At 39.4% G+C, this 14,902-nt stretch overlaps 1 protein-coding gene across 1 annotated transcript in view; it reads right to left on the bottom strand.

The window, feature by feature from the left end:
- Positions 1 to 14,902, bottom strand: part of RP1 (RP1 axonemal microtubule associated) — a 221,968-nt gene that overhangs the window by 118,648 nt on the left and 88,418 nt on the right. Inside the window, 3 exon segments of the mRNA XM_048072444.2 lie at positions 8,172 to 8,335; positions 12,007 to 12,051; positions 12,372 to 12,430. Of these exon segments, the coding sequence (XP_047928401.2) occupies positions 8,172 to 8,335; positions 12,007 to 12,051; positions 12,372 to 12,430 (268 nt within the window).

The raw sequence follows: 14,902 nt of genomic DNA, 5'->3' as shown, positions 1-14,902 counted from the left end.
ACAAAGTCCTGAGCAACCTGGTCTAGCTGACCCTGCTTTGAGCAGGGAGGTAGGACTTTCTAACCTCAACTATTCTTCAGTTCTGCAGACCTCAGTGCAATGGAGTCACCTTATTGACATCATCATATCTGAGGTGAGAACCAGATTCAACATCCATGGTACTAAGAAATCCCTACAGTGCACAGTGTAAATCATTTTCACAGAAGACAGACTGCCAAAGAGCTGGCCATGTTAAGTAGAAACCACCACAAACATTATCATCTCTGTTTCAGTGCAAGGTGCATTGATCTCACTATATTTAGCATAAGCCCTGTACTTTTAAAAGTGTATATTATCTTTATAAAGTCATGCCAAGCCCATAAAAAAACTGATTTTTAAGAGTTAAGAATGAGAGAATAAGCCATAATCATTAGTCATACTTCTCACTTCTGAAAAGTGCTCAGATACTGAGATGATGGGAGGCATATGGATACAAATAAACTAGAAAATGGCAGAGGGGAAGGCAAGACAGGAGTATGGATGTCTGAATTTGAGCCCTTGGCACAGGAAAATAAGGGAGATCTTAACAGGGAGACCCTTAGCAAAGGACACTAAAGTCACAAAATCTCAGATACAACTGCCTGAAGCTGACCAGGGAGACTAAACTGACAGTGTAAACTGAGAGAGAGGACTCACATGGGACACCAACAGGGTTTTTTCAATATGTTTTCACCTTGGAGTTGCAATGTTATAAGATAGTGGTGGAGGGGAATTATACATAGATGGCTGAAAGACTGAACCTGAAATTGAGTAACAGGACATAAAAGTCCTCAAGAAACTACCTAAAATGGAATATATATGCTCATACTATAGAACCCATACTGCAAAATTACTGAAGAAGCAACACCATGTTCACTCCCCCTCATTTCTTGAAGATGACTTGAATTGTGCTCTTCTCCAAGGTTGTCTGCGAGCTCTTTACAATCCTTCTACGTTGCTTTCTTGGAACCAGATAAATTTTGCTTTGTGCACAGCCTGTAGCTGCTGGAGATAGTTTTACATACTTCTCCCTTTTATCTCAGTAAGGAATGAGGTTCATGTTGTTATCATACAGATTTAGTAGAGAGATGGACAGTTTCAAGTGGAGTTAAAGCTAGCAATATGTCTGTTTTATGCTGCCTTAAGCATATCTGACTAAAGCCTGGGTTGCTCTAAGTTTTATTCAACAGTCTCTGGACCTAAGTGGCCATTATGGCAAACAGGGACAGCTGGAAAATAGCAGGACACAAGCTATGCCTAGCTTTTAGGCATCAGCAGTCCCATGGTTAAGAGAGTGGATAGCTACATTAGTGCTCACAGTCACTTTTACAATCTTCCCACTCAGGAAGAATTCTCACTGAGCTCATTACAAGCTCTTTTATTTTAACAATGGGAGGAAAAGCATGAAAATGGATTTGTTACAACCTATTTTATAACATTTGGTTTTCCCTGCACTGCTTCTCATTTTACTTTAGACATCTCAGTTTTGACTGATGAAACAATGAATATGAATCCAAGGTACAGGAATGAAAGACATGCACTGAAACATGACAAATTCTTATAGTCTGTAAGGCTGATTCTAAAGGAAGTAATGTTAATTATTAATGCACAGATTACTTAAAACAACTGATACTTTTATGCAAAGTGAAGGAAACCAAAATGAAAAACAACAAATAATCTTTTAAGTATAAAGCCAGCATGTGATGCAATACAGCATAAGGTGCACTGGATGAACACAATTCTTCACAAACAACGTACATATAAGTAGAAGGAAAAAAGCTGGTTTTAACACCTCTAGCAACTTCATCACAGGAATACTGTATTTGTTAAACTTAATGATCAAGTGTCTCTCCAAATATTAGTAGGAGCCTTGCTTTTCATCTACCTAATTATTCTCCGACATTTTGCTGTAATAGACTATATAAATTAAATAAAATCTGTGTTTAAAGGGTGCTTCATACAAATGAAGAAACCTTAAATAGTGTAACTGGTTATGAGGCCAGCTTCACGAGCTATAGAAACACTCATGGAGCACAATTCACACCTGTGATGGATTCCAATGTCCAATTCTCCTGAAATATCATGCATGTTCCACACTTGCAAACATGGAACAACCATCCTCCTTACAAAGACAGCCACTGACTGTAAAATATCTTCACTATAGTGAAAATTTTTAATATTTCTTAGGAAAAAAAAATCCAATACTCTTAATAGCTTAATATGTTGTCAGTGAAGATGAATTTGACAATGCGTTGAGGACAGTAGGACTAACATTGCCCTAAAGAGACTCCAAAACTGACAATGAAGCAAATGTCACAAGGCAAGGCATGGGAGAATCCTTGCTAAGGAGGAGCTAAGTCCTGCCACTCTGAGTAAGGCTAGGATACAGTATTTTGAAAGTAGAATTACTGAATCAGCCAGTGCTTTTACTGACTTCATTATTACTAGAAGAGCGGAACTTGTAGGGAATTATTCTGTGTAGAAATAATAAAAATCGAGACATTGTAGCTGGCTTTTAGGGAAGATAATAGGCTTACAGGCTTCTGCTCACTTCTCTTTGGGACACAGAAGGGAATATTTGGCATAACCAAACATTAAAATAAAACGTGAAAAGCATTTCTTTATCAAACAATGTGTACACTCATAAAAGATAATTCACCATGCTTCAAAGAATGACGATGCAGAATACACAGCTCTGGAGAATGTAATTTACAATATAATTAAAGTTTCAGTGTCTTGAGCAACTCAACATACTGCCAAAATCAGTATTTTCAAAATACTGAGAAATACTCAGAGACTGTTATGACACCAGAGGAAAATGCTGGAAACATATCAGAGTTCTGATAGAAGCTGTAACTTACAGTAGATTGATGTCCCTCTGTTGGAGGGGGAATGACTCTCAACAGAAAAATTATTCCCTAAAAATTATGCCTGAATAGTAACAGAATCAGAAAGCCATAGCCTAGAAGTAGATCCTTTGAACACACTGGAACAATTATAGAGCAGAAGGGGAAATCCATCAAATTTAAATTCCTTTTCTTTCCCCTTCCCATATTGTTCTTCCCTGACTTTCCCATCTGGTTGGAAAATATCAAAGCCACAAGAGCAAATATAGGACAGTTTACACACAACTATCTTGTGAGAACCTAGAACCAAAGACTCCAGTTGGAAATAATAACTCTTCCTGTTACACAACTCTAAATTATCTTCAGTGAATTTCATATGCTGCACTCAGATCGAAGTCTCTAAGGGCACTGTTACATTCTACCTCCATTATACTGGAGGTGAAACAGTTTTTAAGCTAATTTACAAAACCAGTAATCAGAGGTAACCAAATTTAATGATGTTATACTGCCTTTATACTGTAATGCAAGCAACATCAAAATCAAGTTCTAGATGAGCAACAAAATCTCAGGAGCATACAGAAGAGTACACTTTGATTTACTCAAGTTTTAATAACTTTATTTTTTCATGACTTTTTACGTTACTGAATATTTATGATTTACTTTTAGGAAACCCAGTTACTATGCAGTTGACTGTACTTTTTATGCAACTACTAATATTGTTTTTTAATTAAGATCATTCCAGTACAGTTTTGTCTCTTTTTTTTTTTTTGTTTGTTTTTGGTGGGACATTTGTCATTTCTTTGTAATTACACCTGTGGCCAAAGAGATTTTGAAATGACCCAGTATATTGACTGGTTTTGTGGATGACGATTGTCTTTTTTTTTCTATTACATTACACTGAATTATTGCAGTTCCCACTGCTGCAGGTAGAGCGCCTGTAAGCATGTTTCTCTGGGGAGCAGGAACAGAAAGCCTCTTTTTCCGCTCTTCCCATCAGGGAGAGGTGCAGGGAAGCAGCCTGAGCACACTGCAGGCCGGAGCTCTCCAGGGAGTGCTGCTCTCTGCTTGGCTGCTGGGCTGTAGCTGGGGGTTTGGGGACCACTTTTAAGAGTCCCCTGGCCAGCAGGAGAGAGAAAAAGCAGCCTGGGTCTTACAGAGCTCTTTCTCTGGGCCTTCCCAGGCCAGCAGGAGGAGTGAAGTGGGGTCAGGGTGACCCGCCTTCTCTCCATTGAACTGCTGGTGAGGGAGTCAGCTGCCGCCATTTTGTGGGTGTCTTTCCTGTTTCAGCTCTGTCAGCTGAGTGCCTGAAGAAAGGCAGGAATGGCTTTCTTTCCTCCTCTTGCAAGCAGGCACTTCTGCTGAACTGGAGCTGCTGCTGCGCTTCCTACAGAGCAGGTCAGTCCTCATCACTGTGCAGGAGAAACCTGAGCCCTCAGGCTCCCTCATTCCCAAATAGTGCCTCTCCCTTGCACTCAGTGGCAATGGGACAGTGCCTATGTGGGGAGTGGCTGTGCTCATTTGTCCTGTGAGTGTCTCCATGCAGGTTTGGCGCTGCAAGTAAAGATGTTCCCTGCAAGAGAAAGCAAAGCCTATGGGCTGTGGCAGCTGAATGCTTCTCCGAGGACACACAGCCTCTGCTGCTGCCAGCCCTTGGAGCAGAGCATCAGCAGGGCAATGCAGGGTGGGGACGGGCTGTCCTTACATACTTGCTTTCAGGAACCTCAGAAACCATTGAGTCTGAGCTGTGGCTCTAAATGCTGTCTCCCTGCATGTCCTGCCACACCATTCAGCACTGCACTGCGCACCAGGAAAGGTCCAAGAGCACTTGCCAGATGATTTTCACTTGGGGATTTTTATTTTGTTCCCGTTTGCAAGCAGGAGAAAGCCCCAGGAGGAGGCAGGGGCTGCCCTGGCCCTTTGCTCAGCAATGCATTTTGACTGCTGCAGAGGCACCAGGGACATCAGGCTCTGGATGCAGAAGGGCACACTTGGGCCAGCCCTGGCAGCTCTCTGTGGCATGCTGCCCCAGCCCATCCAGGTAAGCAAGCCCAGCAAGGGGCCACCATCACTCTGGCTTCTCCTGAGAGGCAGTGTCCCCAGAAGAGGTACCAAGGAGCACAGGGGACGGGTGATTGGGCTGTCTGCCCCTAGCACACACTTGTACCCGTCCAGGCCTGCAGGCCAGGTCCTTGGCCTGCCACCTCTGGCTCCTTCCCAGACCTCAGGTCTGGGGCAGTGGCCTGGCCCTGGTTGCCTCTGTTTGCGAGGCAGCTCCACAGGAGGTAACCCAGAGCCTGAAGAACAGAAGGAGATGTGCTCCTCAGCATGGCTCTTTGTGGTCACGTTCTCCTGCACCTGGCCCTCCAGTGGAGGAGATGTGGGCCTGCAAAGCCAGCCCGCACATCTTCTGGCACTCATTGTGAAGGTGGTGACCTGGAGCTGTAAGAGGTCCTTGCTGCCCCTCAGGGGCCCACTTCAGGGGCTGCATTAGGCTTATCTGGGACCCCAAGCTAAAGCCACAGTGTAGCCAAACGCTGCTTACAGTCAGGCTGAGTTCTGCACCTGGTGTCTTTCTGTCCTGTCTGCTTTTCTGTTCCTCTTGCTCTGCCCCTGATTTTTGGCATGTCCATGGAAAACTAGTTTCAGTTTCTTTCACTGTAGCCTCCTCAGGGAGACACACAGAGGTTTTGGGGTGACCAGAAAGCACAGAAGAGCTAGGACCAGTTATTAGAGGAATGGGAGTTTGCTTGGCATGGAGCCCAGCAGCTGCCTGCTCTCTCAGTGCTGATGGGCAGGTACCCGCAGGTAGCTGCCTCCCACCCACCTCCTCATGAGCCAGAGTCTCAGGGGTGCTCCTGGTGGTCCTAACGGGAGTGTTCAAAGCTTCAGTTGGAGCTTTGGGCACTGCAGGATTTCCTCCTAAACTGGACATGGCCTCTGAAGAAGCCAAGCAAGGAAGAGCAGTTGGAATGAAAGAGTAAGTTTAGCCAGCAGCCTGCCTACTACAGAGGGGCTGGTAGAGGCCAGGGGCTTGCTTGAAGATCAATGGTCTCCTTTTAAAAGAAGTTGTGTTTTCTGCTCTAGACCAGGCATGGACAAGTAGGCTTCCCTTGAGTAGGCTTGTGTGAAATCAGGAGCTGGGAAACAATTATGTGCCTCCTACCTGAGGTACAGGAGCATGGAAGCCAGTAGCTTGCTTAGAGCACCTTGAAAGCTATGCAACATAGCTACATAGCTATGTGCCTTAGAAAAGCCTGGGTGACATATGATGGTAACATCTAATTTATTAATGCTATGTTTGTGTTACCTCACAGTGGCTGACAAATTGCCGAGAGCCACTCTTGTCCTCCTCAAGCAGTTGCTCTCCTTGTTCCACCACACCAGCCAACTTGCTCCAACTTCTCAGCCAGCAGGATGAGCTACAGTAGCATTGCCATCTACATTGAGACAAATCTGCTGAGCCCATCTGAGGACAAACTACTCCATCTGGAAACAGTGAAGCAGGCAACTGACAAGACAGGCTGAATTTACCAAGGAGCTGCAGCCTTCAGGGCCCATCAGAGCTTTGCTGTTCATAGGTACCTCGCTGCCTCATCTCTTGAGCAAATGCTTGTGGAAGAGATTCCTAGAAGCTACAACTTTCTGTGCAAAAGGCTCAGGATGGGAAAGGCTGTTGGATAAATTTTCAGCCATATGTGTTGAAACCAATGGTTTTATGTGTGCAGGCGAAGTTCCTGATGGAATTTCTCATTGACAACTGCAGAGAAATATCTGGGGAAGAGATCACTTCATTTTTCATTCCCTTAGCTGAGGATTAGCCAGTACCGATCAACAACCCCACAGGTATGAGGATAGACCAAGGATCTGGGAAACTTGTTTTGACTCTCAGTCTTTTTTTCTGATGTAAAGCTGAGGCTGAAATGTGTAGGGTCTTCTCCTCACCAGGACTGAAAAAAGATATCTGCTTCAGTTTGTACTGTGAGAGTAACAGCAAAAAGAAGGCAGACACTTGCTTCTCCATAAGCAGTGTTGTGTGGTTTTGGTTTTTTTTTCTTCTCTCAGCCAGAAATTCCTATGCTGAGAAATAACTCCCTGCACTGTAGACACAGGATCCAGCAGAAGCAGAGTTAAAGTAGCTGTGTGCCTCTCCCTGGCATTAGATATCTTGCGCGTTTGGTTGCCCCACTCTGCCTCCCCTCCATATCACATTATATAATATGTAAAAAAAATGGAAAGATGGATAGTTTCTCAAGTGCATTAGGCATGTGCTTCATCAAACTAAATGCTTACAAGAAGTCATATCTGGAAAGACAGATTTCAAAAGAAAAGCCTCCCACCTCAGAAAGTGGCGTTGCTGCCAAAAGAATATTGACAGAAATATCTCTCAGAAGGGCAGATGAACACTGATTACACTTTCCTGTTTTGATACTAGATAATTTTAACCCAGCATTATTTGGAAACTTTAGCCAAGTCATTAGCAACTTAAATAAAAATAAAGTGAAGGCCACCATTGACTTGCATCTGCAAGAACTTACATATTTACACTTCAAACTGAAAAAGAAAAAAAAAAAGGTGTGACTTTCTGTCACATCTGTTGCTGATTCTCCATTTGTTTATTATGCATAAATTATTTCAACCTAAATTATATATTACAGTGTTAACAATTGCAACAGGTAGAGTCCTAAGGAACTAGAGGAACTTGTAGGAAGTTGGAAACTCCCTGGGAAATTTCAGGCTTCTGAAGCATCTTTCACGGTTACAGTCCCTTCCCTTTTCCTTGGAGAAGTAGGACATTGCTAGTCTAAATGACCTGAGTTAACCAACCAGGTACAACTTGACTCTAGTCTCTATCCTTCCTCCCTTTCCTTATCTGATCCAAGAAAAGGCTTGCATGAGTGTGTCTGTCAGTGAAACCTTGAAGAAGCCCATGGAAGAATTTACAGTGGATGCTTCGAAAAATGGCTGTGTAATACTAGCCATAGCTTATTATTTCAACACAACGAACAAACAAAGAAATTTCTTTCAGTCTGCAAACGAACAATGTCTAGTTAAAACTAGCACATCAAGCAAATGCAAGTATGAAGCAGATTCTGAGAGAGGCGTGTCTGCTTGATGCAGTTCTGAATACATTTGCTGATTCAAATCTTACTATCATAAAAGTCCACCGCTCCCTCAGAAATGTTAAATGACTCTTTTATACACATATTGCTTTGAATCCTTTTTGTTATCATTATTTTCCAGTTTTGAGAAAAGCTATTTTGCATATGTTTTGAATTCCCCAGTGTTTATGTAAAAACCATACTGTACCTTAAATGTATCTTCACTGTTGGGATTAAACAGCTGGTGTTTCCCAGATCCCAAAATAATAGGACCAGAAGCTTTCTTTTCTCCGTAAGCGTAAAGGGATACTGTTGCTGTTGTGCCAGCTGTTTCAAAATCCCCAGTGACTACAGTAATCTTCCAGTCTCCTTCTGCAAAGTAAAAATAAAATAAAAATGCTTTTATAACCATTACTGATATGTAGCAAGTTACTTAGATGATATAAATAAAAGCATATTTTAACCCAGGAACTGTAACCAATGTGCACTTAAAAAGTAACGATGCTAGGAGTAGCAATAGAAGGCTGGCTAAATACTACATCATTCAAACTCAGATAAGGTGTGTAACTTTAGTACATTGCAATCCTCATCAATCTTTAATGCTGGAAATATGAACGCTGTGCCTGGCAAGATTTCTAGCAATACCCCTGTCACAGAAAAAGCTCATCCTCCAGAATTTGGTTTATGACAAAAAGTATAAACAAGAAATGCAACAAGAAAAAGTATCAAAGCATCCCAACAGCATACAATTTTTCATTTTATATACATCAGCAAGAGCTCTGTTTGCTTGGGTGGAGGCATGACATTGAAATTGGCATGAAAGAAATGATTTTGGAGAAAAATCTAAAACTAAAAGAGGACTTTTTAGAAAATCATTTTGTATAAAGCTTCCCTGATGCTAAAATGTCTTCTGTCTCCAGAAAATGCACACAAGTTATGTAAGTATCTGAAAGTAGCTTAATATAAATCTAATTGAGGAAAAACAACTATACATAATTGGAAAATGCGTTTCTACATCTGAAAAGCTGGGATTGGATGCTCTCCACCTCTCTTTTTATTTCAGCTTTTGCTTGTGTGAAACAACTTCCACTTAGTGACTTTAATTCATTCTGTGCAAGGCAAACAACAAATGAAATACCAGCCCACAGTCATCTTATAAATAAATGCCACAGTGTACACTGCAGTTTTATTAATAGAAGGATGTCTGGTAGTGCCTGAATGAATTAAATCTGTTGTCTGACAGAAGTGTACATCTTGGGCCAGCCCCGTTATCCATTAGTAATTTGTCCCATGAAGACTGAACTGGAGCAAGGAAGTTTCATGTCCTGTTTTCCAAATTCTTGAGGTCTGGCTGAACCCTCGTTCTGAAAAGTGACAGAAGATTTTTGGATACACATAAGGAAGTGAATCACCATATTTTCCATTGAAACTTGTCAGTCTCCAGCTTGTAACAACCTCTTCCCTTCTGTGCCTTAGACAATTTAAAACCCTACAGCTTTCTCTATATACCCACTTTCTTGACAAAAGAACTATAGCACCAGACTACAAAAGGTTTAACATCAATTAGAAAGGTGAACAGCTTCTATACACTGAGGGCAGAAGCAAAGATCATAAGGCAGGAGGCTCCTTGCCCCTTCAAAGAGCTCATTTACCAAAAAAGTCAGCCTCTACTGTTTTCCAGCAGTATAATATTAATTTCTTTAAAATATGTCACTTCAGACTATGTGGCTGGAAAATAAGGACAACTTCATGCTTATGAAAAATGGTATAGACAAAGGATAAAATATGACCACTACTCCTCTAATACAGTGAAAAATTCAAAATTCATTCAGAAATAATCAATAATTTTAAAAGAGGCAAAATGAATTTATTTTATTTTGGACTTGTTCACTGTCTGATTTATCGTACCTCAAGTGTTTTTGATGGCCTTTTCTGTTCTATTATGCTCTCTCTAAGTCTCTCTTTTGTTAAGCAAAACAGCGTCAAAACAACAGTTAGTACTCTTGAGACCATATATTTTAGCTAGCTACAGTGCTGCCTCCAAAGGGTAAGTGTAGTATCAGTAAAACAGTCTGAATGCAATGCAACTCTCAAGGTAAAAAAGGAACCAAACATCCCCCAAAAAATATGATGATAAAAAAATTTAGCTTGTACTCCTCTATATTGACTTTGAGGCTTTTAATTTTTCTGAAAACAGGACTTTGTGTTTGAAGGAAAATATAAGTATAGGAGAAGGATCCTAAATTTTCTTATCTCCTTGATGCCAGAAATTCTCATGGCATTCCTTCATGGTTACAAATAAAAACTGGAAATGGTAAATATTGCAAACACGTAATTCTCGTTCTCTTTGGCATAAAAAGCTAGGTTTTGTTCTGATGAGGTAGAAGACCAATTGCTTCTTAATTACTGATGAGGATTACACACTGAGGAGAAAATAATATGAAAAAATGTTTAAAGAGATGACTTTCGTTTAGGATACATGGAGGAAAGGTTCAACCTGACACCAAGTGTATGCCCAGGGATGTCAGAAAATGGTACCTTACCACAGGGGATTTTCTAGATATTTTTTTCTTTTTTTTTTTTCTTTACAGATTAGAAACAGTACAATACACTAGAAAGTTCTACTGCCCAGAAAATAATTCTGTTTGAGAAAAAAATAAAAAATAAAGACAGAATGAAATTTTGATATTTATATAAACTCATGGGAAAAAAAAGTGAACAAAATCTCAGGTCAGCCACTCATTCAGTAATCACAGCATTCCCATTAGGAATGGGATACCCAGCTTCAGGTCTCTTTCTCGCTGTTTCTTATTTCAGGAAGTGTCCCAGACATTAAGCTATTTGGTGCATATACTTTTGGCTACCCAACTCTGACTGAGGACATTTGCAACAAATCCATTTTATGTTTCTTTAAAACAGACCTGTTTTGACAGCAGATAAGTTTTGCCAATGACAAAGCTGACTAGGTCTTCTGGACAGCACAAAGATATTTCTCTCACCAACTCAGAGTGCTGTGATCAAAATTGCAAGTCCACCTCCATTGAAGATAAGCCAATTAAATATACTCTTAATCTACTCCCTCTTGTTGTCATTTTTTTGTTAGGTTGATAAAGCAATTTGTGTCTGTTGCAGGTTTTAATATACATCCAGACAAGCGTAGCTTAAATGACACAAAGTAGAGATCTGTAAATTCAAGGACTCTGCAGACTGATTTGAATTATGTACAGAAGGATCTATAGGTGCAGGCCTCATGGAATCTAGGCAAGCAGAACAGGTAAGACACAAAGACTGATGAACAGATTGAAAATACAAACCTTCTGAAAAAAGACATAGAAAGGAGCAAGGACAAATATAGTTTTCATTCAAAATAAGGATTTTAAGAAGAGAATGGGATTCGAATATAATTTGTAAAAATAACTACATACAAAATTTATAATTAATGACTTTCCATTGAGATGCCATTTAAAACAAATTATTTGTGTCTCCATGGATATAATAATGTATGAATAAACATTTTCAAACTTTCTCCTGACATCTTACAAATTGTTGTTCAACCTACAGCACTTCTCACAGCTGAGAAAAGGTTATGTGTTATTAAGATACATAATTTAATCTGCACTGGTTGTGAGGATGGAAAAGTCAACATGAACAAATATGAAATCACAAGTGAAACAGAAAATGTAAAGCTAATGATGAGTACAAACCTATATGTAATCCGGGAGAAAGAATCATGGTGTAAAATGTTAACTAAAAAAGCAGAAATTAAGATAGATAACAAGAAAATAATAGAAAAAAAATGTGAATTTCCAAGTAAACAGAGAAAAAATTAACATTATTGGAAAGAAAAAATACGGAATAAGAAAAAGCATAAATAAAGTAATTTATTATTTAAATTAGAATGTGAAGTTCAAAGTTTACTAAATATTAAAACAGTGTGCTGTAATTCATGTTTTAAAATAAATATAAATGGCAATAAGTGTGTAAAGCAATTAGTTCTGAAATAGAAATAGTCTTCATTAAAGACAGAAGACGAGAGTATTTACCATTTGTTTCTTGTTGCATTTTCAGCTGCTGATTTACTTGAATTTCTGCCAAAATATAACAAAAATGCAGTTAATAAAGGATCTATCCTTCAATGTTAAAGAAAAGATTTGAAAGAAGAGATGAAGGACATTTTGGATTCAAGCCTTCATGCCAATACAAGAAAACTTTCCGTCCCTTACTTCCTCACTAATACCTATATCCATCATGCAATATAAATACAAACTGTACGCTCTTAAAAATATAACAAAGGAAGCCACAAAATGGTTAACTCTGATATTCAATGTCTAAGTTCAGCCTAAATTTCTTCAGAGGAAGAAATTATAACTTACTGATAACACTTCCATAGAGTAACACTAAAACTTACCTTGAGGATACAGATCAATTTCTGAATGAATTACACCTTGGGACATAAATGGAAGCCACCTAAAAACAAGAGAAAAAAAAATATAAGAAAGCCAGTAGGAATCAGTTTTTTCTCCACCATATGGCAATATAAGTGAATTATCTGCATTTTATTTTCATACCAAATACAAGGGGACAGCAAGGGTATACAACCTCTAAAAACTTCAGTAGCTGATTTGATAGATGTTAAAGTAGAAATTTAGGATTTGACCCAACAAAGAAATTATAGTTGTGCAAATGTAAGAGCTGTGAAAACATAAAAATATACCTCTGTCCCTAAGGGACTCATGTGGCACAATAATATTTATTTGTACAGCTAAAAAGAACATTGGGGGGAGGGGGGGGGGAACAGTACTATAGTCTGAATGCTAATTACAATTTTTGTGTATCTATCGTGCTATATTGTGAATTCAAAGATTCAAAGTTCAGTGATAAAAACAAAGATGGAAACAAATTCTGCACTTCCTTTTTCTCCCTACCAGTTGAGGACAAATAGATGAGTCTGAAGAAATATAAATGAAGGCATATGTTGGCTAGGTTTCTAGTCTTGATACACTAGGCTAATGACTATTTTGAATCCTTTTATTTAGAACATATATTACCAACTTTTTTAGTTTCCTCCTGCTTGGTAAAACCAACCAAAAAACGCGCACACATGCACAGACACACACCGCTCTTCTACAGAATAAAAATGCATTAATTAAGCTTCTGGGCTGCTGTTTTTTCTTTGTTAGGCCCACTCCCATGGACTCTCCAGGAATGATCTAATTCCTTCAGTCTCCTATGAAGCCTGTCTGCAAACCGTCATAAACTGGACAGGTTGTATAGAAAAGCCCAGAGGAAAAGGAGCTGTCCCTGGCATGCATAACAGCAGCAGCACCGTTCTCTCCATAGTCATAGTTTCAGGTCCATGAGAGCCTGAGCAGGCTAACAAGAAGATACAAAGCTGCAAGTGTATTGTTCTCCATGTCCCTAACAACGACACAACACCATTCAGCTGTGGCACACATGCTTGCCCATCCCACCTGCAGAGGCCTCCCTTCCTTTACCCTCTATATCCAGTCATCAGGTTCTGTGCGGTTCTGTTGCTTACCAGGTGGTGTACATGCATTAAAGGTGCAAAAGTCTTTGCAAGTCTCAAGTGAGCAGTCTCTGAAGCCTCATCTCCAGACAGTGCCAGAGTTCTACTCCTGGGTGCCCCCCCGCCCCTTCCCACCAACCCTACCTGACAAGTTCACACCAAGGAGTAGCATGAACCTGGCAAAGGACTGAAGAGACATCTGCCACAGCAGGTACAGGTTCAGCAAATAAACAAAAAATGGTTGTGACACCCTCAGGAAAAAGGTCAATGCAATCCCTGGCAAATATTCCAGCAATTTTATTTCCAGGCAAAAATAAATAGAGTCTTTAGAACAAAGACAAGTAGAATTATAACCATTTTCTAAACATTTTCCTGACAAATAAAATCAAAAAGAAATTCAAAGAGAATACCATTGTTTATTGTTTTTCAGTTGCTGTTTTGTTACATTCTTATTAATTCTCTCCTTTCTAAATTTCTGTAAAGAAACTTCTCTGATTGAGATTACCATACAAGCCACAAACTTATTTCACTGTATTACTGTATCACAACTAAGTCTTTAGGTGCCAAGAAATGCTAGATCAAGGACAATTCATAGGAACATGTAACTAAAATAACAAATATTTGACAGAATTCTGCAGTCTTTTAGGTTTCTTATTTTTGTCTTGAAAACGTTAACAGACCAATTTATGTTAGAACTAGTCCCTAAGAAGTAAATTTGGTCTTACTAGACACAGCTTACCTGTATCATATCTGATAAAACCTGATCACAGGTATAAACTGCAATCTCAAATGTTAAAAAGTAACTAAGATAACTAAGGCATAGTGTATAACTAAAATCTAGTGACAGCTGTTGGATGTTCAGAAACTAGTTATCAGATTTTTTTTAATTTTTTTTTAAGTCAGATAAGATGGTGATATTTCTTTGGCTAAGTGAGCAAAAATACAGCATTTTGTTAATACTGTGCATCATAAAATATCAGTGTAAAATAAAACTGTGAGGCTGAAGATTAATATACTAGATTTCTGAAGAACAAAAATGCTTTCCTCCTGGAACAGAGCAGAGTGTTTCAGCTTTACATTTGGGCCCAGATGGAGGCTAGCCCTGAGCCCCAACACTGACCTACTTTAACCCTTTTTCTGTGGCAGTGTTTCCTTTTAGAAAAGCTATGAATGAAAAAGCTTCTCTCTCTCCTGACTGAAGCATATGTTTTAGAGAGTTTTAAAAAAGTAAGAGGGTATCTTTATTCCTCTTTTGAGGATGTGACACCTGGAGTTGCAAGAAGCTGTTCAAGTTACATAACAAATTCATAAAAATCCAGACAAGATAACTAGGCATCCTGCATTTATTAAATAACATTTATTAAATTCTATTTAAATATTATTTGTTCTAGTGCCTTCTCACATGGTCACAT

This window comes from Anser cygnoides, chromosome 2 (genome assembly GCF_040182565.1).
Source record: "Anser cygnoides isolate HZ-2024a breed goose chromosome 2, Taihu_goose_T2T_genome, whole genome shotgun sequence".
NCBI lineage: Eukaryota > Metazoa > Chordata > Aves > Anseriformes > Anatidae > Anser > Anser cygnoides.
The sequence above is the reverse complement of the archived record's forward strand: the minus strand, read 5'-3'. Positions and strand labels throughout refer to the sequence as shown.